Here is a 24,951-nt window from a genome sequence, read left to right on the forward strand (position 1 = left end):
AACGCACCATTCTGATGTTTCGCTGCTGGCCGCAGAAACGTCTGTCTGTATAGTGAGTCCCCTAACACAATTGATCTCTCGGAACCCGACATACCCCTCATTGCATTAGTGCCAGTCTCCATACCAGAAACTTGGCTGTTTGTGCTACGTTCCCTTGAGAATCTATCACCCCTACATTTTCCAAAACAGCATACTTGTTTGAAATGGGGAAAGCCACACAAAAATCCTGCACTAAACTGCCTACCTCTTTTATCTTTCCTGGAGTTAACCCATCTATGTGATTGTATCTGTGACTTTCCCCCCCCTTCCTTTAACTGCCATCCATCACATCCCCCTGCTCCTGTAAATTCCTCATTGCCTCTAACTGTCTCTACAACTGATCCATTTGATCTGATAGGATTCACAATGAATGGAATTCATTGCAGATATAATCCGCAGTAACCTGTAAACTCCCTTTTTTCACTTTATAGCTGTATTGGACATAATGCCATTGAGCATTGACTTAAAAAAACTGTATTCTATTTAATAAGGGAACATGAATTGGAGTATGGCAAACATCCGCCTCTCTAATTGCAGGACCAAATCTTGTCAAGAGACTGGGCACAGTTGTGTTGATGATAAACAATTTTATGACAAAATATTCTTCATAATAGTCTTGTCCTAATCACCATGAAAGCTGTAAATCCTGAAATGTTTGCAGGGCTGGTACAAAGAAGAATATCATGAGTTAAGCAGTTGGAGTTTCAATACTGATAATTTGGCAGCAGCTACAATTAGAATCCTTTTAAGATCATGGCTTTTACTTTTCCTCCCCGCATTCCCTTCCTCTGCTCAGGAGCTTTACTTTGTTTAATTGGGCTACTTGCATAAACTACAAAAGGCAACCAGTTGGAGGCCCTCTGTACTTAGAATGGTTTAAGTTTAGATCAGTTTATAAAGAGGTCACTAAAACTCAAAAACGTTTCAAGTGGCAAATTATGACAAACCAATTATAGCAATCACAGCATTTTTAATAAAAGGTCAACTGCAATTTTGAACTGACATAATTCCTATTCATCTGTCACTGCTAATTTCATACAGTTAATAGTATTAAAGTTCCATGTGGTGACTTTCTGTAATGCCTGTAGGTATTACAGGTTTGTGCCTGTGATCTTTGCTTTGTTAATTCCTATTGGATTGTAGCAAAACATCTGGGATCCAGGGAATAAAGAAGGGTAACTTAGAGGGTAATTGGTTTTTCAACTCTCCAATTAAGGATTCTTCAGAATAAGTTTCCAATACACTTGAAAATAATGCCTGAAGCTAGAACGCTTAAAAGGCAGGAACCCATTGTCAGGATTATAGCAATTTATTCATTTCCTCGGTCTGAATAAATGATTGATTGTGGATTGGGAATTTTTCAATATTCTGTACAATGCTAGCTCTGTATTTGAATTTGGAGGTGGAGAAGGCCTTGAAGAAAGGTTGCACCCGAAACATCAACTTCTCCACTACCTAATGCTGCCTGGCTTGCTATGTTTAGCCTCATTCCTGATGAAGTGTTTTTGCCAGAAACTTCGATTATCCTGCTCCTCTGATGCTGCCTGACCTGTGCTGCCAGCACCACATGCTTGACTGTGATCTTCTAGCCTCCTGCCTGTCTGCTTTGTATTCCAGCATCTGCAATTTTTATTTTGTCTCTATATTTGAATTTGGCAGGTTAAAAACCTTTCTGAATTTTTATTTATGCATGAACAGCTGACATATTGAATTACTGAATTTCATGATGTTGCAAGTAAACGCTTTATTTTGCTGTGCTTTGACCCCAGATGAGATTATGCAGTTTGTTATGGTTCCAAATTGTTGAGCTCTCAGGTGAGAAAAGATGAACTGGCTCCCCTTGGTTATTACTCATGCCCTTGGTTTCAATAACATTAATTTAGAAAGGGTCCCTTCTATTACATGCCTTGCTCTGAGACTCGAATGAACTTTTGCTTTTGAATAAGCCAATTTCTTTCTTCCAGCTTCTTAGCCGATCATTGCTCTTCATTTGTCCCGGCATTAAAAGTTTGCTCCTGCTACCTCCCAACTTGTGCCTCTGCCATGACTGTTCCTTCTCACTATCCTGCCACCTCTCCAGGTTTGAATGCTGCTACTTAAATAAAATTCTCAGCTTCTTTTGTTAGCTTTTCCAATGGGCCTTCCTTGAAAGCACCTGTTACAGCTCCTGCATTCTTCTAATGTCTAATCTTGTTAACCTTCCTGTCAATCACCACATTACTGCTGACTCCTTGGTGTGCAGAGTCTGCCTATCTCCATACCTTCCACCAGCATGACCATCCATTGGAAGCTGTATTAATATTATCCTCCTTTTTATTAAGGATGATTTTCTTGAAATCAAGTGATCGGCAGAAATCTTGAGTGTTGGATGCTTTTCCACATGTTGAAGTTATTGCAGCCACAACCTGCTACTGATACAAGATCCTAATTGTTTTATTTCACCTTGATGTCATCTACTCTTCTCAGTTCATCTATCTCCTTTTGGGCAATTGCCATTTTGCAAACCTTGAACAAATTTATTCTTGATTCACCCAAATTTCTCATTAAAATTGGGAAGAAAGACATGAGGCATTGACTCTGCTGAATATCTTTTTATCCTTAGTAATTTCAATCAACTTCCATGTTTTGGAAAGGAAATAATGTTTAACGAATTGTTTTCACTTTTTTGAGAAAGTGGTCAAGTGAATAACAAAGAACGTCTACTCTTGGATTTAGAGGGCAGGGGATGCTTTAATGTTAAAGTTTGTGAGGAAAAAGAATATCCCCACAGTTAAGTGAGAATTTCTTCCTGAAAACAACCTAAACTAGAAAAGAAGCATTAATAAAGTTGCCCACCATTTTACGCATCTCTGAGAGGCCAAGGTGGAGGCCAGACTCTTCAGTGAAAGGACTGTGTGAAAACTCATCCCAACCATCTGCCTCATGAAACATCACCTATTACACCTGTTGTTGGGTATTCAGATTCAGCAACGAGCTATTTATTCACCTCAGGATGCACAGCTATGGGGTGGAAGAATGTGGGGGGTGGGCGATGGAGGTGTTCACTTTGAAGATTGAAATGAGGAGATTTTTTCTCTGAGAGATGTTGGTATGTGGAATTGTCATCCCCAGAAAACAATGGATGCTGTACATGGAATTTATTCAAGGGAGAGTTATACTTTTTAATCAAAATGGGAGTTATGTTTTGTAGGACTCAGACAGGAAAGTGAAGTTGAGATCACAACCAGATAAGCCATGATTTTATTGATTGGCAGAGCAGATTTTATGGGTCAAATGGCTTACTCTGACTCATGAGTTCCATGCTCCAGTATTTCAACTTGGATTTCTTTTCTGTGTGCACTATCTTTTCCTCCATTTTTAATATTTTTCTCCATTTTAAACTGTCCTCTGCTTAATTATGGCCATACCATTTTGTACAAAGTGTGCACCTTTTGAGCTCTGAACTGAATTGCTGAACACTTGACCATCCTTCCCAGGCTTTATGGCATGTGGTTAGCACTGCTGCCTCATAGCGCCAGGGACTTGGGTTTGATTTTAGCTTTGGGTAACTCTGGAGTTTGCATGTTCTCCCTATGTCTGCCTGGATTTCCTCCAGGTGATCCAGATTCCTCCCACAGTCCAAAGATGTGCAGGTAAGGTGGATTAGCCATGCTAAATTGCCCCATGGTGTCCGAGGATGTACAGGCGAAGTGGACTAGCCATGGTAAATGCGGGAATATGGGGTAGGGTCAGGGATTAGACTGAGTGGGATGCTCTTTCGAGGGTTGGTGCAGACTTGCTGGGCCAAATGTTCTCTTTCAGCACTCCTGAGATTCTAATATTCTGTGATTATGCTAGTTGACATGGCAAATGTTTCCCTCTCCTTGGATACTGTCTTTCCTCCTTTCAAAACTGCCATAATCACCTCCCTCCTTGACATCACTGTTCTTTGAAGTAATTATTCCATCTTCAGTCTTCCATTTGAAGTCCTTGAGCATTTTTGTTGCTTTTCTAGAATACTCCCAAGTGTTTGAATCTCTCAGATAATATTTGCATCTGTTTAGTACGTTGAAAATAAACCATGATCAAATTGATTATGGGGGATATCTAATCCTTCAATTGAATGAGACTGTGATCACCTAATTCTATATTGTCAATCCAATCATAGCCAGATAATGGCTCTATCCCACTTTCACCACTGCTCCTACTTTTGGCTCCCTCCTATTTCTCAAGGGAGTTTCGGGAGGAAATTGCAGGAGGCTTTGCAGAAATATTTCTATCATCTATAAATATAGGTGAGATGCCGAATGCCTGGAGAGTGGCTAAAGTTGTGGCTTTAAGAAGGGATGTAAGAAGAAGCATAGTAACTGTAGACCTGTGAGTCTGATATCCGTGGTGGGTAAATTGTTGGAAATGATTCTGAAAGAATATGCATTTGGAGAGGTAAGAAATGATTCAGGACAGTCAGCATGGTTTTGTGCGAGGGAAATCATGTCTCACAAACTTGAGCTGTTTGTAACCAAGCAGATTGACAAGAGCAGAGCAGTGATATTGTTTACGTGGACTTTGGTAAAGGCTTTGACAAGGTTCCACATAGTAGACTAATGGGCTGAAGAATAGCAGATGAAATTTAACTTGCATGGTATTACGTTTGGTAAAACAAAGGCAGTTACAAGTAGGTCCTTGGGTAGTCTTATATAAGAGAAACCTAGGGGTTCAGGTACATAATTCTTGTAAGTTTGGATCACATTCAGGTAGGGTGGTTAAGGTGTTTATCATGGTTGTCTTTCTTGCTCGGGTCTTTGAGTATAGGAGTTGTCACGTTATGTTGAGGTTGTACAGGACGTGGAGGAGTACCGTGCCTAGTTCTGGTCTTCCCGAGTAAGGATATTGAGCAGGTCAAGGTTCAGAAGAGATGTGCATGGATATTGCCGGAAATGGAGGGATTGAGTTATAAGGAGAGGGTGGATAGACTAGGACTTTTTTCATTCGAATGTGTGGGGTTAAGGGGTGATTGTACAGAGGTTTATAAAATAATGAGTGGTATAGATAAGATGAATGGCAGGTGTCTTTTCCCGAGATTGGAGGGTTGCAATACGAGGGGGCATATTTTTCAGGAGAGGAGAAAGATTTTAAAAAGATGAGGGGCAGCTTTTTCACAGGGACTGGTTCATATGTGGAATGAACAATCAGAGGAAGTGGTGGATGCAGATACAGTTGTAATGTTTAAAAAACATTTGGATAAATGCATGAGAAATGTTCGGAGGGATATGGGCCAAACGTAGGCAGGTGGGGCTAGTTTTGTTTGGGATTACAGTAAGCATGGAAGTTGAACTGAAGGATCTGTTTCCATGCAGTATAATTCTATGACTCTATCCGTGTGCTGTGCCTCACCAACCTGATCTCCAACATGTGCTTGAAGCAGATCGAAAGTCTTATTTGCTTCAGCTTATGCATTAAGGGTGGTAGTGAATGCAAGTGTCAGGAGTGAAAAGCTCTGAAGGTTTGCTGCAAATTTGTCACAACAGATGTTGGGGGAAGCACAAATGACTGAAGTAGTTCAAGAATGGAACATATCTGCAAAATTTGAGGCAGATTTGGAGTTTCGATGGATGTGCTCTGAAGTTCAAAGGTATTTATACTTGTTGGCTAAGTATATGCAAAATATGTTTAGGAAACCGTTGAGTGTCATGAGTGAGGATGGTGAGCTTGAAGTGGATGCTTGTCGAAGGTACAAAACTAGATTATCCACTCTGATAAATTTTTAAAATGTGCTCTTCAAACAACATTTCTGTGGATTTGGAGTCACATATAGGCCAGACAGGTAAAGAAGGCAGATTACTTACCTGAAAAGCATGTTAGTGAACCAGATACATGTTTATGGCAATCCACAATGGGTACATAGTTGCCATGAGACTAGCTATTTTTAATTCCAGATTTTGGTGAATTCATATTTTACTCATTGCCTTGGTGGGATTTCAAACCCATCTCCCCCAGAGCTTTAACCTGAGGGTTTGGATGACCAATCCAGTGATATTACCCCTCCCCTATTGCCTCTATCATGGCATGAATTAAATTATGTCGAGATAGCACTGTCAATCACTTATTCTGTGCTGGAAAGTTGTAGCACATGAAAAACATTTTGTGTTGCCATCTTGAAATGGATAACTGTCAATTTCCTTCCATTAAACATCAGATGGTTTGAATAATTATTTTCAAACCTCCCTTTGCCCCCAACCAGCGATAGGCCTTATTGCCATGCCACTAATTCCATCTTTTCCCCAGCCACTACTACCTCAACTGAGCCAGACTGCTTGCAGCATTGAGTTTTGAATTTTGCACCTCTCCACGTCTGGCCTCTTGTGCAATGTCCAGTCTTTCACCATAGTTTTGGCAGACTTGCCGTGTGCTACCCAGGGCTTCAGGTCCAAAGTTCCCTCCATAAACCTACCTGTCATTCCACCTCCTATCTTTTCTTTTAAGATCGTTCTTAAAAAGCACTTCTTTGAGCAAGTTTGTAGTCTACCTGAGTGTCTTCTCCTCAACTTCACAAGTTTAAATAATCAAACTTGAAGTGATTTGGATGATTTTCTCTACTTAAGTGAAAGTTGACGCAATTCGGGGCAAGGAAAGCACCAAGTGCTAACAACACTGAACATAATTCTGTTTCTAAATCCATTAATCCTTGTTATGAGGCACTGTATTAGTTGCGTATTAAATGTACTAAAGAGTTTTAATTCCGTACTTATCAGGCACTTCTCCATTAAACAGAAAATCCCTATTTATTGTCACTGATTATCAGAGTTCAAAACTCTGAAGTTAACAGTAACAAGGAGTAGATGTCATAGATGATAGGCATAAGTGTAGTAGATGTGCTGCTTTAAAATTAAAGTTAAGGCATATTGCTGGTTAAACTGAGTAAGTGTTCCTCGTATCTGGCATGCACTGCAACTAAGTTAGAGTGTTTGTTCAGGGTAATGGGAGTACAAATATGTGCTCAATTATTCAGTGTTAATTCTTTGCAATTTAAGTAGTCAAATTTTTCCAGAGTATCTAATGTCTGGGCCGAATCACCTCTGCACCTTGCAGCTTGAAAAGATTGATGCATTTGCTAAGGTATTAACAGTACAGTCTGGGAATGATATCAATCATCAGAGTGATGATAGAAACTAAATATGCATGTACTTAATCAATATAATTGAAGAAACATGGAAAAATAGAAAATAATTTAAAACCAAATACAGCAAGTGAAATATTAGGGTGAGACAGAGGAATTTGGTAAGCATCACACTGCTAAACCCACTTATGCCTGAAAAGACAAAGCTACTATAATGAGTTTAGTTTGTATCTGCCACACAGTCAAAGTAACCTCATGATATTTAATGCGTGCCATTGGTGGGACAGATAGCAATGCTATTGCAAAACTCAGGCAAAGCAATATAAGTTCAACAGGTTTTAGATTGGCCTGTAACAACACTTCTGTTTTTCCCAACATAGCTGTACAAGAATTATGGTGAGTACTATTAATAAATCATGACACATTTTTCTCTTCATTTGTCCTGCAAGTGGTAATACGGGTATATAGTTCAGTGGTAGTTCATCAAAGTGGCGATTTTTATGTGTAAATGTATAAGACTATTAAGGTTGCGCATAACTTGAGTAAATCAGTACTTGGTTGGGGAGGTTTGCACCATGGCGAACCAGGAATAGATGTTGTATTTAGATGCTTGCATTTGCCAGAAGGGGCAACTGGATTGCAGTCAGAAATTGGCACACATGCTGATCTATTTCTTCCCTTACTTTCTGCTCCATGAAATTGTCCAGGGATTCTGAGGCCTGCCCCTTACTACTTGACTGTGCAGAGATCATTCAACCAAACCACAGAATAGGAATTGAAGCTGGAAGTTGTGGCTTTTGTAAATTTTCTTTACTGGGTAAGCTGTAAGTGCTCAGGATGAAACTTGAGATATCAAATTTCTGTTTACAAACCTGTAACTTCAGAGACTCAAAAAAAATTCAGGTGCCCCAACAAAAGCTAGATAGGTTTGCCATAAGATGCATTGAAGTTTTGAAGTTTCCCTGGGTTTTTATTCTGACATAAACAGCTCTTCGGTTTTCTGAGCATTGTAGTGAACCATTTATCAACTTGTCATTATTGGAAAATCTTTGATGTTTTGACATCTTTCAAATATCCCAAAATTGCCTAGGTACCAGAAGCAATTTCAGCAGTTATTTTGCTTGTAACATGATGCCATCAACAGCAAATAAGGAGAGTGACTTGTGAATCTAACCTGGTAGCATTGGTTGAATTGGTCCAGTTACAAGGAAACCCCAACTCGCTGTGAATAGTTTCATAGGACTCTGCATCTTCTAACAAATAGGACCTCAGTCTGAACTCTCATTAAACCTTTTGACAATGAAACTTGCCCTCAATAGTGTCCTGAAGTTTCAGTGTAGATTGGATGTTCAAATGCTAGGGCTTTAACTTAGTACTTTGAGTCCCTTTAGTCTGCTGTCTAATTTTGTAAGTAACCAGAGAGCATTGTATTGAAATAAGAATTGTAGCATAAGTATAAAAATACACAATAAATTCAGTCTGATTTAACTTGCCAAGACCGTTGGTTTTTTTTTTGTGTTGGGCCTATCTTTGTTCTTCTACTTAAGCTTATTTCTTGAGTCGAGCTCCCTTTAATAAAGTAAAAGCATACAAATAGAAAACTCTGAAAATGCACTAATGTGTACTTTTATCATCCATGTTCCCAAGAATGCACCTGAGTCAATTGTCAGTTTAATGAATGTGAATTAAAACTGTTGATTTTTTTCTTGTTGATGAGGCAAATGAGCAGAAAGCAATGGTCAGTTATTTTGTTAAAATCTGATATAAAGTCATAGCTCATTTTCTGATGGATACACAAAATTTTTTTCTCTTATACTCTCTGACCTGAAATTAGGCAAAGTAGAATTAGCAACGTCTGACAAGTTATGAGGGAAGGAAATGACGAAAACATTTCTATGATGCCTGACACTGACTTAACTCTTGATAATCTAATAAGAATCCACAAGAGCCTTGCAGGTGGCCATGATGCACCACTATTTCAGCTATTATTTCATGTGCACTTGTTATAGCCATAGTGCAGAATTTTTCCAATATTATCACAGATATATTTTAGACTGTTCAACCCGCTGTCCCATCTGCCTTCTCATGTTGAGATGAAAATGCCATCATCATAGATTCTTCTAGTGTTCTGTCCAAGTTTTCTATCTTATTCAAACTTGGTCATCTGATTCACTTGATATTTATGGAACATTCCCATGTCAAGATGAGCTGTTGCCTTTACCTACATGATGATAGCCATATTTCAAAGATAAGTCCATTGATTGTGACTAACTTTTAGACCTCCCTTAACTTCATGCAGAATAAACCTTTTCACATTTTCAATATGGTACATAAACTGGTATTTGTTGGCCGTCTGCCATAGTTGTAACACTATGTCCAAAAGTATAAATGTGCGTTGGACACTTTTAAAATGTAGGATCAATAGAAACAGGGCACTTGGACAGAGACCTCTGAATTGGCATTAGACTAGTTTTGGAATTATAAGCATGTTTATTTGTTTGCTAGATAGAGAGTTGAAAACTGCTTCAGATAATCGTAAAAATATTGAAAATACTTTTGAGTTCCCAGTATTTTCTTTGCCTTTGAAGGAAAAGAACATGTACTGCTTGTATTATTAATTTTATATTAACAACCGAATGTCGGAATACTACAAAAAATAAAAATATGGTCTGATTTTCTTTTTAACTATCTTGCTGTCAGACCATATGACATCCGATTCTTTAGTGATCTCTCAAAATATACCAAGAAACTGGATAGAAATTTTGAAGTTGAGATGTTGCCAGGTAAGTTGTCAAGTGAGGTAGTTGGCTTAGATTGTAGGAGCTTTTAATACAAGTTAAACTTAGTTGGCACTGTGAGGGTCAATTGTACAAAAAAAATTGATATCTGGCTGTTGGGATTTCCTAGTGCTGCATTCATTTCTGTGAATTTTTCTCAGGTGACTTGTTTTTTTATTAGAATCCTCAACTTTTCTTTGTGTCTTTGGACCGTAATGTTGTGTGTGCTTGACTTTACAGAATGCCATAGAGAAATGTTCATTTTGTAAATGCCACAGCATCCAAATAGGAAATTGGAATAGCTTCAGCTGTATGGGGTGATGGATGACTGGCAGAAGGATACAAGGCACAAATCAAATAGATGGATTCTAATATCATAAATCTGTACGAGTGAAGCTTCAGCAATTTTCGGAGTGATTTATAAGTTGCTGCCTTATGTTTCTCTGAGCCATAATGTCTGTTTACTAAATGTAAAGCACCTTTTAATTATTAAAGCTTTGAATTCATAACGTAGGTTTAATATTAGATCATTGAACAGTGCAAGTTGTAAGGAGTACTTCAATACATGTATAAGAATGTGAATTTGGACTAGAAGAATCCTACATTTTGTGGCTGGTGTGACATTATTAGTTTTTCTCTGGCTCAGCCCGAGGTGGTTGAATTAGGATGATAATTTGCACTTGAAAGTTCATAACTGTCTTTGCTCCACTTTTATCTTGTATGGGCAATGGGTTGGAGACTTGTAAATTAGCCTTTACAAATCATGTCAAGTAATTATTTAATGGATAACCTGTCAAAGTGGAACAAGTCTACTGACACTGATTCTTGTTTCAACTTGCTGTTTGAGGAAGCGACAGTGTCTATCTTTTTTTAAAGACTAGATTTTAGACTAGATTCCCTACAGTGTGGAAACAGGCCCTTTGGCCCAACTAGTCCACACCGATCCTCCAAAGAGTAACCCACCCAGACCCATTCTCCTTAACTAATGCACCTAACTCTACAGGCAATTTAGCATGACCAATTCACCTAACCTGCACCTCTTTGGCCTGTGGGAGGAAACCCATGCTGACACTGGGAGAATGTGCAAACTCCACACGGACAGTCGCCCGAGGTTGGAATCGAACCCGGATTCCTGGCGTTGTGAGTCAGCAGCCTTATGATATAGTTGAAAAATAAGCTTCACCTTATGGTAACGTGACTGGCTTACAGCGTTTTGGAGCTTCACAAACCTATATTCATGTGTCCTTGCCTACAATATCCCTTTTTCTTTCCCCCTATCAGCCGAGGAGGCTGTTCTAACTTCCTGTTGTGATGACGGAAATAAAGTTATTGACTTTTTTTGTTAGGTAATTCAGAATTTTATTTATCTGAGTCTATGCGTTCGTAGTACAGAAGGTTGCATGGATGTGGAGTAATTGTCCCAGGCTAGAGCAGTAACGAAGCCTTTTTAAAATATCACCTTCTGAATTATTGACAGGACGCTTTGCAATTCTTTTGGACAATTAAGTCATTTCTATCCAGATGTTGCTCCACATAATTAGGAATTTCAATTTTGCATCCAATTATGCTGTGAATTTTCCATTTCATTCCAAAATGTCATGAAACTGAGCCCGCTAAAATTGGCCCATTTCTGGTCACTTGGACCTGGACTTAAACTGAAGCCACCCAGCTGGAAATTTTTCCAGTTGGTCTATTCTGTCCAGTTTTGATTGGAAGTGGAAAGTTGAAGTGAGAGTGAGGGAGAATGAGGGGGAAAGAAAAAGATAAAAATGGAAGTTGAAATGAGAGCTTGGCAGATTGATATTTTGCTTTCAAGCTAATGAAGTATCATGCCAATTCTTGAGGCTTCGTTACAGCCCTATTTTAAACTAAGTGGAGATTGATACTAACACACTACTCCCATGAAATTCTGTTCTGTTGCTAAGAGAAACATTTTCACTCTTCTTTTTTTTCTTTTCAGGGTTTCCATGGCCCTTATCCTTTTGGTCAGTCTTAAAACGGGTATTGCCATTGTCCAGCAGCCTCTGTGGGTCTTGGTGTCACTCTGCAATTTTGCAATGGCCCCATCCCCTTTGACCCAACACTGAAAAATGATGGCTGGTTGTTTCTAAACAATGTATGCATGTGTGAATGCTAAATTAAAGAGTGCTGTAATTGTTTAAAAAATGGATTTTTTAGATGACATTGTCGGAATAATTATGTAGTTAAACACAAAGCCATGTTCAAATTATTTTGCCTACTGAGCGACTGTAGTTTAAGCAAAAGATAAAAAAAAAATTATTTTGTATTTGTTTGTTCAAAGCATCTTAATTGTTGGATTTTTTCCTGTGCGAGTGGGAGTTTGTTCTGTAACCTACAGAGTACGACATGGAGAATGCATGAGTGGAGTAGGATTGGATGCAAGATGAGTATAACTCACTTTAGAATGGGAGCAGTTGATGACAGCACAATCAATTGGAGACTTTTCCATACTGTACAAATGAAGTTTATTAAATTAACACTGAAAAGTCTCTAATCAAACTTGTGTCTAATTTTAGAAATCACGTTCTCAATTACAGTGGATACCAACTCGTGGCAAACTTTCAATTTGTTGAGAATGTTTTATTCCAGACTCCAGTTGATTGCAAATATATTATTGTGCGCTGATGGATTTTTGCTGTGTGTGGATGATCTACTAATTGGATGATTTCATGTTCACCCAAACACCCAAAAATCACATCAATTACTCATTCATTTGTTGAAACAACTGATGTCTCTTACATCTGATGTGGGTTTGTTAAATATCCAATACCATCAATGCAACTACATTGCCTAACCTGAGAAATATCTCTTCTGTTCTTACATCTATTTTTTCGTAGAAGATTTGCTTATGGTTCTGTGTATACCAAGCAAACATTTCCTGTCCTATGCTCGCAGTTTAAAAAAAAATTATCTTAGAGCTGCTAGCCTTATAATGTGCTTTTTGGAACTATTTTGCATCACTTGATTGGTTAAGCAGTGATGTTCACCTGCATATGGTGCTTTGCCTGTAACCATATTGATGCTTATTAATAATACAGAATTGGTGTAACTTTTATACCTGTTGCTGAAGATGGTTCATAGTATGTTAGATGAGGATACTGATTGTACAGTGGTTTTGGTGCACCTTCTGTCTCAAGGAGTAGTCGAGCATGTTTGTACTTTGAATTCAACGTCATTTATGTTCCTGCTTCTATCCAGACTATGAACAATACAGAATGAAAGTAAGGGCTCTCTCAAAGAGGAAAAATTAAGAAAACTGTCATAATTGTTTCTTTATGTTTGCTATAGCTGATTCCAAAACTGCTGAGACGTGGGAGCAGCTGTCTTTGCAGCAGTGATGGGGTATTTGGGAGAAATCCCGTGAGGTTGAACTTGTAAAGTAATGGATCAGCACTGAAATTTTACTGTGTAGCCAGTGGTTATTGCACTATATTAAATTGCTTGGAATTTAGTAAAACCCACATTTTCCTCCTAAAAGCCCTTCCAAAGAATAAGTAACTTAGACATTTGATGCCATGTTTCCCAAAGTTGGAAGCACAGTACAGTTTTTATAAAATGCATTTCATTCTGGAACTACCCCAAGTTGTTCACAATACTTGTAAGCACTTTTAAAATTCTTATACTTTGGTGAGATATACCATTGCATATAGAATACGGTAGATGAAAAGGATGCATTTCGGATAGGTTTGGTCTTAGGCGTAGGACAAGGGCACTTAACCATGTAGGAAGAAGTAAGATCATAAACAGCAAGCCAAGGTGAAATGGTTCTGCAACTCTAAGCATAATTACTGTTCCTAAGATACTTTTTATTTAATTTCTGTTCAGTGCTAATGTTTTCGCTTGGGCCTCATTTCCTATTTTGTGAAGTCTTCACAAAAAGAACTGCACAAAGGAGCATCAGATTGAAGGAAGCACTGGTGATATTTTCCTTATTGGTACTTCAACACTGTATCAATTGCTTTCCAAATGGTATGAATATTCTGCATCCTGAAGATGAGGGCAACTGTTAATGAAGATGTGTGCTGTAGCCAAATACTACTTGAAGACTTCTGCGTTAACCTGTTCTGTAACACTTCTAGGAAGAAAGCCATTTGAATTGTCCAAATACTAAATAAATAAATTGGTGGTGACTGAATGTTTATTTTTTAAAATTGTGATAAAATACTAAAATCAGTAGTAAGTAGTGACATGGAGGTCTGAGCCTTTGCATATTTGGAGAGACTGCTTTAAAAATTAAGATTCTGAATTATGAATTTTGAAGTGTAACAAGTGGAGCAGTATTATGTTGCACTGACTGATGAAATGCTGTATATTTCATTATCTTCATATGCTGCTCAATTTTCATACAATTGTCTTATTATCAGTTGAAGTCATGGACTTATTTCATGGCACAGCACTTAGCATGTGAGTTTCCTGTGTGAACTGAGAGTCGCAAAAGATTTGCATTTGTTTGCAGAATTGGCCATTGCACCAATCACTTTATATTTTTTTACATTTGCAGTTCAGTCTATCAAATATGAAAGTCTGTACAGACCCCAAGATGTTCTGCAAAAGAGACTCATGTATGACAACTAAGTTGAAAATTTAACCTCCCCACCTTAGTGGTCAACAGTTGAAGAAAATTGGACAATAAAGTACAAAACTGAGGATAAACTCAAGTTGTCATTAAAACTGCACAAAACCTCTAGTACTTGTTGAAAATTGTTTTAATCTGTGCATTCTTTTAACTGCTTGATATTCTTGAGTCACCATCAATCGAAAAGTATAATCAACTGATTATGTATGCATTGGTAGACTTTTGAAAATGTTTGAAAACTGATGTATGTACATGGCTGATTGCTGCACTGAACTGATCTTCACAAGAGCACTTGGAAATGGTTTAAATTAAAGAAATGCCAATTTATAACTTGTGTGAATAATTTTACATCCTGTTTAAGGTTATATACTCATATTTCAAGTATTTCTTTCCTCAGTGTTGTAAAGGTTTTAGGATTATAAAAATGTAATTTCATGCTTTAAGTAATTTTATGGTCTTATCAAGATTTCATACAGTTTAGGTGTAGAGTAGATCACATCTTTGTAATTATATTGCACAGTAAATATGTATAGAAGCTATTTAGATATGAAATCTATTTCTTGTGATCCAACTGTTGTTTCTGTGATGGACAATCTTGAGCCATACATGAATCCAGATTATGTTAGTTCTTTTATTTTATCAATTATTGATAGCATTATGATGTATTTATTATTGTGTATGTTGTAACGCAGCATTAAGAATTGGCTGTGAGATTCTCCCTATGCAAACCAAATGCACTATTGACATTTTGAAAGTCAAAATATAATATTAAATAGATTTCACACTTAATTTAAATGATCTTAATCATAGAAAATGGGAATATAAACAAAAAATGCAAGAAATTTCTAACCGCTCTGAGAAATGCATTTCAGGTCGATAACCTTTCATCAGAACTGGGAAGAATAGAAATGTAATAGATTTTAAGCAGACCAAATGGAGGTGGATGGGAAAAGAACAAACAAGGAATGTGTGATCATGTGGGATTTGGGCAACATTAAATGACTAACGGAACAGTAATGAAACAAGTAAAGAAAACAAAACGTGTTCTGATGTGGCTCAGCACTAGCAGCCCACTGTGTGAATAAATTTATCCGAAGCGCACTACTCATTGTCTTTTTTTTAACTTGATAGCCCCACTCGTTGTCACTGACTCCCTGCATTTGCTCAATCTTCTAATGGCAGAAATAGTCCTACAATCTTAAATTAATACTCCTAGTGATTTCCCATAGTATGCTATCTTAATTTGAATTGTTTTCATTACTTTATTACCTAAAGCACAACATAATTATGAATTAACTAATCTTTTGCACAAATATACCATTACATAAAAGTATAATTGAAAGTTGCATGTATTTTGAGCAAAGGAAGCTTTTACTTGGGATGCTTGGTGAGACTTTAAGAAGTAAATACAATCTCTGCTAAGGTTTGAATCTTTTTTTAAAAATATTGCCAGAATGGTGAGATGCTGATGTGATTTTCAGTATGGCAAAATTTAATGTTTCACCTTCACTTTTGTGAGTAATATTAGAAATCACTTTTTAAAAAATCTTTGTTATGTCACATCCTTGAAGTAGGTTGGACTTGAATCCAGGCCTTTTGGTCCATAGGTAGGCACACTGCCACTGCGTCACGTGAGCCCCTTGGAACCACTTGTAAACTTGACCTAATTGACTGAAGAGTAATTCCTCCAACAATATAAGCTTTCTAATAAATTATTCAGTTGGTAACTACTTTTAAACTTAATTGATTGAAGAGTAATTCCTCTGTCAATATAAGTATTCTAATATATTATTCAACTGGTTAGAAGATCTTTGTGGTCAGAATTTGCCAGTAGAGCATCGTTAAAGTAGGAATTTCACAAAATATACAGGACGAAGATACTGTCCAGTCCAGAGAGCTAATTCAAAATAATTTATTGTGAATGCTATGTTAGAAACATCAATTGTGCAAAATTAAAATCTCATCATTGGACCCAAGGAATTAACTCTAACCAGTGACCTGAACAGGCAGCATGATGGTGTCATTCTTTCCTCGTAAACTAATTTGAAACTGTGAAATTTATTCTAATTTTTAACCTTTGATTCCCACAGGGTAATTATGTTGCCTTCTAGTTCTTTGAGTTTAACTTTCACTAAACATAATTCTAGATTTTTTTCATGAAAATGAGAACCAGCTGATAAAGTTTGGGAGCTGCAAGTGAGACGTTGAGCGCATGCAGCTCTGGAACTGCAGAGTTTACCCCGGCCTTTATCATATCATCTACCTGCTGTAAGAAGCAAGTAACCAATTTCTAAATCTCCAAGGGTGATAATTTTGATACAGTTTTTGGAATAAATGTATGAATAAAGCAGGCTGAATAGCCCTCAGATTTGACCTCTTGTGAAGGAACCGAGCATCCATTTCACAATCCGTGTTCTTTCCGCTACCCTTGTACCAAGGATCTTAGAATTGGAAAGAAGTAGCTGGACTTTCACGGTGTGAATTTTCTTGGAAAGAGCTCCTAATTATGTGTTAAATGTGCTGCAGTAGGACTTTTAATATCCATGCTTCAATTACTTTGCAAGGATTGGAAGCATTTGTGGACAGAAAAATTTTAATGTTTCAGTTTGATGAAAGGTCATCAACTTTGCATTCATATTTTGAACCTGTGTCTTGTTCATCTGTATTCTCAGCGTTTAATGTGACTCAATTTTTGTCCTTGATAGATGAAAGCAGTGGGGTTTGGAATTTGTAGCTTGTCTTTATTATTTGGATTTCAAATCTTACAAAACCAACTTTAGTCAAAAGATCTGCTTTCTTCCCCCAACTGCTTTCCCAGGCCGAACAGTTTCTGCTGGGTGGAATTCGCTGAAGCATAGCCTGTACCAGTAGTGGAGTTCTCAATCTAGTGACTGAATCTGCTTGATCCAATTATAGTTTAAAATATTGTTTACATTTGCAGCTTGGCAGTGTTATCAACTAATTTACTTGACTATCACTGAAGTGAGCACTGCATTATAATCTAATATCCACAACTCTGTAGATATCCCCAGTATTTCCTTTCTAACAATCTGTCTGCGCATTGTTAGTTTCTTAGAGTTGCTACTCTATATTTTTCACACCATAGATGATGAATGGAAGAAGAGAAAATAAGCCAGGTAAGAACATGCTTTTGAATTTTTCCTCAAGACTGAAGAGTTCAGGTAAGATCAATTGGAGCAGAATTTAATGGAGAATGAAGAAGAAGAATTGGGTATTTTTGTTTCAATAATGTTAAGCTATAGTGCTCAATTCTTCTCTGATTGGAACAATCCATGATAAAGACTTCATAGACTTTTAGACTTCAGTTTCTGGATTGTGCTTTTGGGATTGTTAATATATCAACATTAAAATGAATCCTTCAATACTTTCTGTAAGCCTCCCTGCACTAATTTTGCTTTACAAGAAATTTATAATACTTTAGTCAATATTGAATTTAATTTAATTGACCAATTGTCAAACTTGATCTAAATTCTTCAAATTATAAATGTTTTGAGCCCTATTGCTCTTAATGACTTTTTTCTTTGCAAACTTACTAAGATTAAACTTGTACTTTTCCTCTTCCACTTAGGCACGTGAGTATGAGACTAAGTGATGCCTTGTAGTATTTGGCTGTTGGACTTTGACTGCTCTAACACAACTTTTTTTATATAGTATTCCATTTCCTGCTATTTCAGTCTAATTTCTTTTTGATCATCCACCATATTCTGTCCTGTATTGCCACATGGGTTGGACTTTTCCAGATGCTTTCTAAGATTCAAACACATTGCATCCCAAGCACTTTCATTGTTGAGTTTGTAAATTCATGAAAGAAGTTAAGGTTTTAGTATAACCAGAGACCAGGTTGTTTTGCAGTGCTTAGATCTTTAATTTTGTTTGTTTGTCATATGATCATCTGTACACTTCAGGGCTGTCTCCCATTAAAAATGTTGGAAAGTCATAGAGATGTACAGCATGGAAGCAGACTCTTCGGTCCAACTTATTCATGCCAACTAAATATCCTAAACTAATCTAGTCCCGTTTGCCAGCATTTGGTCCATATCTCTCTAAATCCGTCCTATTCATATACCCATCCAGATGCCTTTTAAATGTTGTAATTGTACCAGCCTCTACCACTTCCTCTGGCAGCTTGTTCCATTCATGCACCACCCTCTCTGTGAAAACCTTGCCTCTTAGATCCCTTTTAAATTTTTCTCCTCTCACCGTAAGTCTATGCTGCCTACCTTTTGATTCCCCTTTCCTGGGGAAAGACTTCAGCTGTTCACCCTAACTATGCCTCTCATGATTTTATAAACCTCTAAGGTAAACCCTCAGTCTCCACTCCAGGGGAAATAGCCCAACCTATTCAGCCTCTCCCTATAGCATAAACCCTCCAACCCTGGCATTATCCTTGTAAATCTTTACTGAATCCTTTCAAGTTTCGCAACATCTTTCCTATAGCTGGGAGACCAGAACTGAATACAATATTCCAAAAGTGGCCTAACCAGTGTTCTGTTCAACCACAACATGACCTCCCAACTCCTATACTCAATGCACTGATCAATGATGGCATACACTGACTCTTAATGTTTTTCGCTAGGTGTTGCCAAGTTTTGCCAAGTGTTTTTCGAGGTTTGCACATTGTGATGTTTGGAGACATCTAGCACCTTATTTTATAAAACCTGCCTGATTTATTATCTGTCCCACCCTTTGGTACGCCTCTCACATTCTAACACCATTATACCATATGCCATTTCCAAAACAATGCACCATTCCTGGCTATCTCAAATTTACCAACATTTATGGTGCAGCACCATCTTTAAAAAGATATCGTGCACCCACACAAGAGCTGTCAGTCTAGAGCTGCCCTGCATTGTTCCTGACTTTGGCCCTGGACATGGCAGGCAATTGCCAGGAAAATAGCCTTTTTCTGGGCAGAAGAGAAAGTGAGGTCTGCAGATGCTGGAGATCAGAGATGGAAATGTGTTGCTGGAGAAGCGCAGCAGGTCAGGCAGCATCTAGGGAACAGGAGAATCGACGTTTCTGGCATTCCTGAAGAAGGGCTAATGCCCGAAACGTCGATTCTCCTTTTTCTGGGCAGAGACATGGAGATGCTGCTGCTCGGGATGGAGTGATGCAGACGCAGGAGGTCCTTTCTCCCAGGCCAACAGTGGACAGCATTCTACTGGAACCGTGCCCACCTGGTTACCATCCAGGCCAGTGCAGTCTCAACCATCTGAAGGAATGCACAGAATGTAGGAAGAAGATCAATGACCTCCTCCACTTTGCCAGTGAAAGTGCCACCATCTTCTGATTGATACTTCACACTCACTTTAGCTTTGCTGCTGTACCCATTTCCTGCAATATCATCCTCACACACTCATGCTCACTAACCCTGAATCTCTTCTGCACAGCCTCCTCACCCACTCAGGACATTCCACACATGCACCAAAAGTAACAGTGTGCTACCCACCTTTCTCTCCTTCATGTGCTGTATGCAGAGTTTCCTGACTGTGACCACCCTGAGCAGCTGACTGATCATGCCCAAGCCCCTTTGCTGATTTTGTTTTTTTTTTTGCAGTTGGTTACTATAGTGATCAGATTAGAGTGGTGTTGGAAAAGCACAGCAGGTCAGGCAGCATCCTGCTCCTCGGATGCTGCCTGACCTGCTGTTCTTTTCCAGTACCACTCTAATCTAGATTCTGGTTTCCAGCATCTGCAGTCCTTGTTTTTAACCTACTATAGTGATTAGTCACTGAAACAGATTCACATGAGTCTGCAGATATTCTTTAACATCTAAGCATTTTATTAAACAAAAAGAGAAAAAAAACTCTGAATACAAGTAACAAAGCCAAGTTTCAAACTGCTCCTCAACACTATTTTGCTGTTAGTCAATTCCAGTGAAATTTCACTTAGATTACTCCTCAGGCTGTGGACACAAACATTTCACAATACCTTTCACGAAGTTCTTCATGAGAAAGCACACAAACTGACTGATCATGTGACACCGACACAGAGTCCAGTCCTCGTACACCTAATGCTGATGGTAAGAATCCCATAACAGCGAACAGGAGTTCACTTGAAAAAAAGTTGGCAATTCACAAATCACATTTTCGACAAATCACAATTAATAAACCCACGTTATAGGAGAACTACTTGTATATATTGCATTTATGCCTAGAGGATGAGGAAGACTATATCGAAAGGTCAGTAATCTTCCTTAACAAGTTTTATTGGTACTGATTTAATATGAATTAATAAGTTAGCTCATAGTAAACAATTTAGCATCTAGTGTTTTTGTACTTTGGTCAAAACTACTTATCTATTTTCCAAGATATTTAAAATAAATGATACACTTTTGGTATCCTGGGAGAATTTTGGTGCTAAAAGGAAAAAGAAGTTGTTAAAATTACAGATCTCTTGAAATTATCAGAGTCTCTTTTCTGTTTACTTTTACCTTACACAATTTGTAAGCCTTTGATCCCTGGGTATCCAAGGAAGTAGAAATTTCTATTAGAAAGAAATAGTGCACTTACGACAGGAGTAAGGCATTAAATATAGAAATATGGAAATGAAGAGGAGCTGGCCATTCAGCTACTCAAGCATGCTCCAATATTTGTAATGATCATGGCTGTTCATCAAGCTAAATAGTATCATCATGTCCCCCTCAAAACAAAAGGCCTGACCCCTTTATCACAGGTCTTTATGTACCGCCTTTTTGAAAAACAAAATGTTTTGGCCTCGATCACTTTCTGAGAGTGAATTCCACAGGCTCACCATTCTCTGATGAAGAATTTTCTCCTTACCTCAGTCCTATAAGATTTTCCCCTTATCCTTAAACTATGAACCTTTGAACAATCCTTTGAACAACCATCTTGCATGTAAGCTGTGTAGTTGTCTTAGAATTTTATAAGTTTCTATGAGAATTCTAACTGTGAACCACCCCCACCACCACCACTGCTCTGCTTATTATTATAAAACTGACTCAATCTCTCCTGTTACGTCAGACCTGCCATCCCAGGAATCAATTTGGTAAAGTTTCGATGCACTCTCTATAGCAAGAACATCCTTCCCCAGACAAGGAGATAAACACTGCATAAACCAGTGTCCTGTATAAATGAAGCAAGTCATGCCTGTTCAGGTCCTCAAATCATCTACTATGCAGGCCAACATAGATTGCCTTCTTTACTGCCTGCACTTAACTTCAGTAACGAGTGCATGAGGGCACCCAGGTTTTGCTGAACATTTCCCTTTAATTTATAGCCATTCAATTAATTATCTGCCTTCATATTTTTGCTATCAAAGTGCATAATGTCATTTAGCAACATTATACTCCATCTGCCATGCATTTGTTCACTCACTCAGCCTGTCACAGTCACAATACAATATCCTTGCATCCTCCTCACCACCCACCCTTCCATCCAGCTTTGCCAGAAGACTGGAGAATTGCAAAAATTATGGCCTTCAAGAAAAATAGTAAAGATAATCCCAGCAATTACAGACCAATTAGTGTAACTTTGGTGATGGGGAAACTTATGGAAACAATTATTCAGGAAAAAATTAGTAGTCACATGGAAAAAGGTGGGTTGATGAAGAAAATAAATTTGAACCTTTTTGAAGAGGTAACAGAAAGGGTTGATGAGATAACATTATTGATGCAGTATGCATGAACCTCCAGGCGTTTGATAGAGTCCTACTCCACACTGAGAAAAGTTAAAGGTCATGGCATAAAAGGACAGTAGCAATGTGGATATGAAATTGGCTGAGTGATAGGAAAGAAATAGTCAATAGATATTTTTTGGGCTGGAAGAAAGTTTGTTGTGAAGTTCCTCAGCAGTTGGCATAGGCCTTTTTCTTTTCCTGATGTATTATAATGATCTAGATCTTAGTGTATAGGGGACAATTTCAAAGTGAGCTGATAGATGGTAGATGAGGTTCAGTGTAGAAAAGTGAGGTGATGTGCTTTGGTCAGACGTATGTTGAAAGACAGTACAAAATAAGGGGTACATTTCTAAAGTATGTCCAGGAGTTGAGAGACCCTGATGTGAATGTGCACAGACCATTGGAGGTGGCAAGGCAGGTGGAGGGAGCAGTCAAAACATAGTGTTCATGGCTTTATTAATGGGTTATAGAGTACAAGGGTCTAGGATGTGATGTTGAACTTTTACAAGGTGCCTATTGGACATCAGCTGGAGTATTCTGTACAGTTGTGTGCACTGCATAATAGGAAAGGTGGGAATGTATTGGAGAGAATGTAAAAGGGATTTACAAGAAGAACTTGGGACTGTTCTTGGAGAGAAGAAGGCTGAGGGACGATTTGATAGAGTTTTTCAAAATGGAGCAGGCTGGGCGGAGAAGGTGAAACTGTTCCCACTCATGAAAGGAAGACAAGGGAGGTTATAGATTTGAAACAATGTGCAAATTAAGCAAGGGTGATGTGAAAGTGTTTTCTCACAGCGAGGAGTTAGGAAATGGAATGCAGTGCCTAGAGGCAGGTTCAGTTGAGCCATTCAAGAGGACTTTGGATGATTATTTGAATAGAAATGGTGTGCAGTGATATGGGGAAAAAGGCAGGAGATTGGCGCAGGTGGACAACCCTTTATCCAAAATCCTGAAATCCAAAAAGCTCCAAAATTGGAAGGGTTTTTTTGCGAAGTTTTTATCTCATTAACAAGGTTGTTTGGCATGCAAGCAGTTAACCCAACTCCACACCCACTCGATGCGTGTCACTCAGATGTGACATGGGGGGGGGGCAGCACTGGCTGACCTCAATTCTTTCCCACGGCCCGATACTCACAATAAGTCTGCTGTAAATTTTTTTTAAAATTTCACTGTTGAACTCTCCCTTATTCCGAAATTTGAAAAATTCCGAAAACCAACTGGTCCCAAGCTTTTCAGATAAAGCATTGTGTATCTGTACTAGCTAATAGAACTGGTGCAAGTGCATTGGGCCAAATGACCTCTTTCTGCCCATTACAATTCTGAGACTCTGTAAATCTACACTTTCCTCTCGGTAGCTTCAACGTTCTTCTGTTGTGTAAGACATACCTTACTACAGTTTTACATAAGCTTTGCATATGTTCATACCTTAAACTTTATTTTATGCTTCATGCAAACAATATTCAGTTAGCTCTTAAATGACATTGATGACATTGTTTACTTGAAGGGCTCCTTTTAAAGGTTGTGAACCTGAGCTGCCTCATCCTTGTCATATTTCACATCACCCAACCATCCCTGAAAGTATAATCATTTTTATTTTTATAGTCCGTCTATTGAATAGATCATTGAAAAAAAAATAGCATGGACCAGCATCATCTAACTCATAACTGACTCAACTTTTAGCAGGAAGTATCTAGCTATTGTGATTTACTGCACAAAGTTTACGTATACAGTATGTCTCCGCAAAGCATTGATTTTGATACAATGAAAAGTGTTTTGCATACTAAAGAGGCAGATCATGTCATAGAAGATACATCAGGGTAGCAGAACAGAGTGCAGAATACAGTGTTACATCTGCAGATGTGCACAGAGAGAGATCAGAATTAACATTTGAGTGGTCTAATCAAAAGTCAAATAACACCGGGAAGAAGTTCTTGAAACTGTTCATACGTGTATTCAAACTTTTATATGTTGTGCCTGACAGAAGAGGGTGGAAGAAAGTATAACAGGTGAGAGGGGTCTCTCATTATGTTGCTTGCTTTCTCAAGGCAGTGGGAACTATAGATTGAGTCAATAGATGGAAGGCTGTTTTGGGTGATGGACTGGGCTGTGTTCACGACTCTAGTTTCTTGCGGTCTTGGGAAGAGCAGTTGCCATACCAAGCAGTGATGCATCCAGATTAGGATGCTTTCTACAGTGCATCTACAAAAGTTGGTAAGAGTCCTTGAGGACATACTGAATTTCCTGTATTGGGTCTTGTCATTGTTTGAGATCCAACCTACAATCTTGGTGTTGTCAGAAAACTTGTAAATGGATTTGAGGCAGAAATAGGCCCCACAGTTGTTAGTGTGTACAGGATGTGGTTGGGGACCAACTATGCAGCCTAGTGGGACACCACTGTGATTTGGGTGGACCAGGAGGTGTTGTCTATCCTTACTGGTTTAATGTACAGTGCTTTCTTTCATACAATATTTTTCTTCCCAAGTAAAATGAAGGTCATTAAATATAGGTGTGCACAATTGCCAAGAAGATATTTATAACAAGTTTTGCCTATTTATCAATTAAGTTATACTTTCAAAAAGCATTTTCCTGTCTCTTTTTTTTCCTTAAAACTTTTGAATCTTCTTGTCCATAGGACTCTTATGAAATACTTTGTTCTTCTAACTGTGGATTTGGGTTAAGATATGAAAATAAGCAAAATCTACAAAGCTTGGGTGATATCCTGGATTGAAGAGTTTGTGCTCGAAACATGACTGCTGCACCTCTGATGCTGCTTGACCAGCTGT

At 38.2% G+C, this 24,951-nt stretch overlaps 1 protein-coding gene across 15 annotated transcripts in view; it reads left to right on the forward strand.

Moving 5' to 3' along the window:
• The window catches only part of ilrun (inflammation and lipid regulator with UBA-like and NBR1-like domains), a 74,740-nt gene that overhangs the window by 40,478 nt on the left and 9,311 nt on the right, over nucleotides 1–24,951 (forward strand). For 3 of the 15 annotated variants that reach the window (XM_043716942.1, XM_043716927.1, XM_043716935.1), the window contains 2 exons: nucleotides 5,547–5,650; nucleotides 11,873–14,063. The exons of 2 other annotated variants lie outside the window; for them this stretch is intronic. In XM_043716942.1, coding sequence (XP_043572877.1) covers nucleotides 5,547–5,650; nucleotides 11,873–11,999 — 231 coding nt within the window. In that variant the 3' untranslated portion in view covers nucleotides 12,000–14,063. Of the gene's footprint in view, nucleotides 1–5,546; nucleotides 5,651–7,842; nucleotides 9,612–11,872; nucleotides 14,064–14,434; nucleotides 14,848–17,615; nucleotides 17,647–24,800; nucleotides 24,827–24,951 lie in introns of those variants that run through there. 10 more of the 15 variants (XM_043716941.1, XM_043716937.1, XM_043716928.1 and 7 more) reach the window with 9 other exon arrangements.

Source organism: Chiloscyllium plagiosum, chromosome 26 (genome assembly GCF_004010195.1).
Source record: "Chiloscyllium plagiosum isolate BGI_BamShark_2017 chromosome 26, ASM401019v2, whole genome shotgun sequence".
NCBI classification, from domain to species: Eukaryota; Metazoa; Chordata; class Chondrichthyes; order Orectolobiformes; family Hemiscylliidae; genus Chiloscyllium; species Chiloscyllium plagiosum.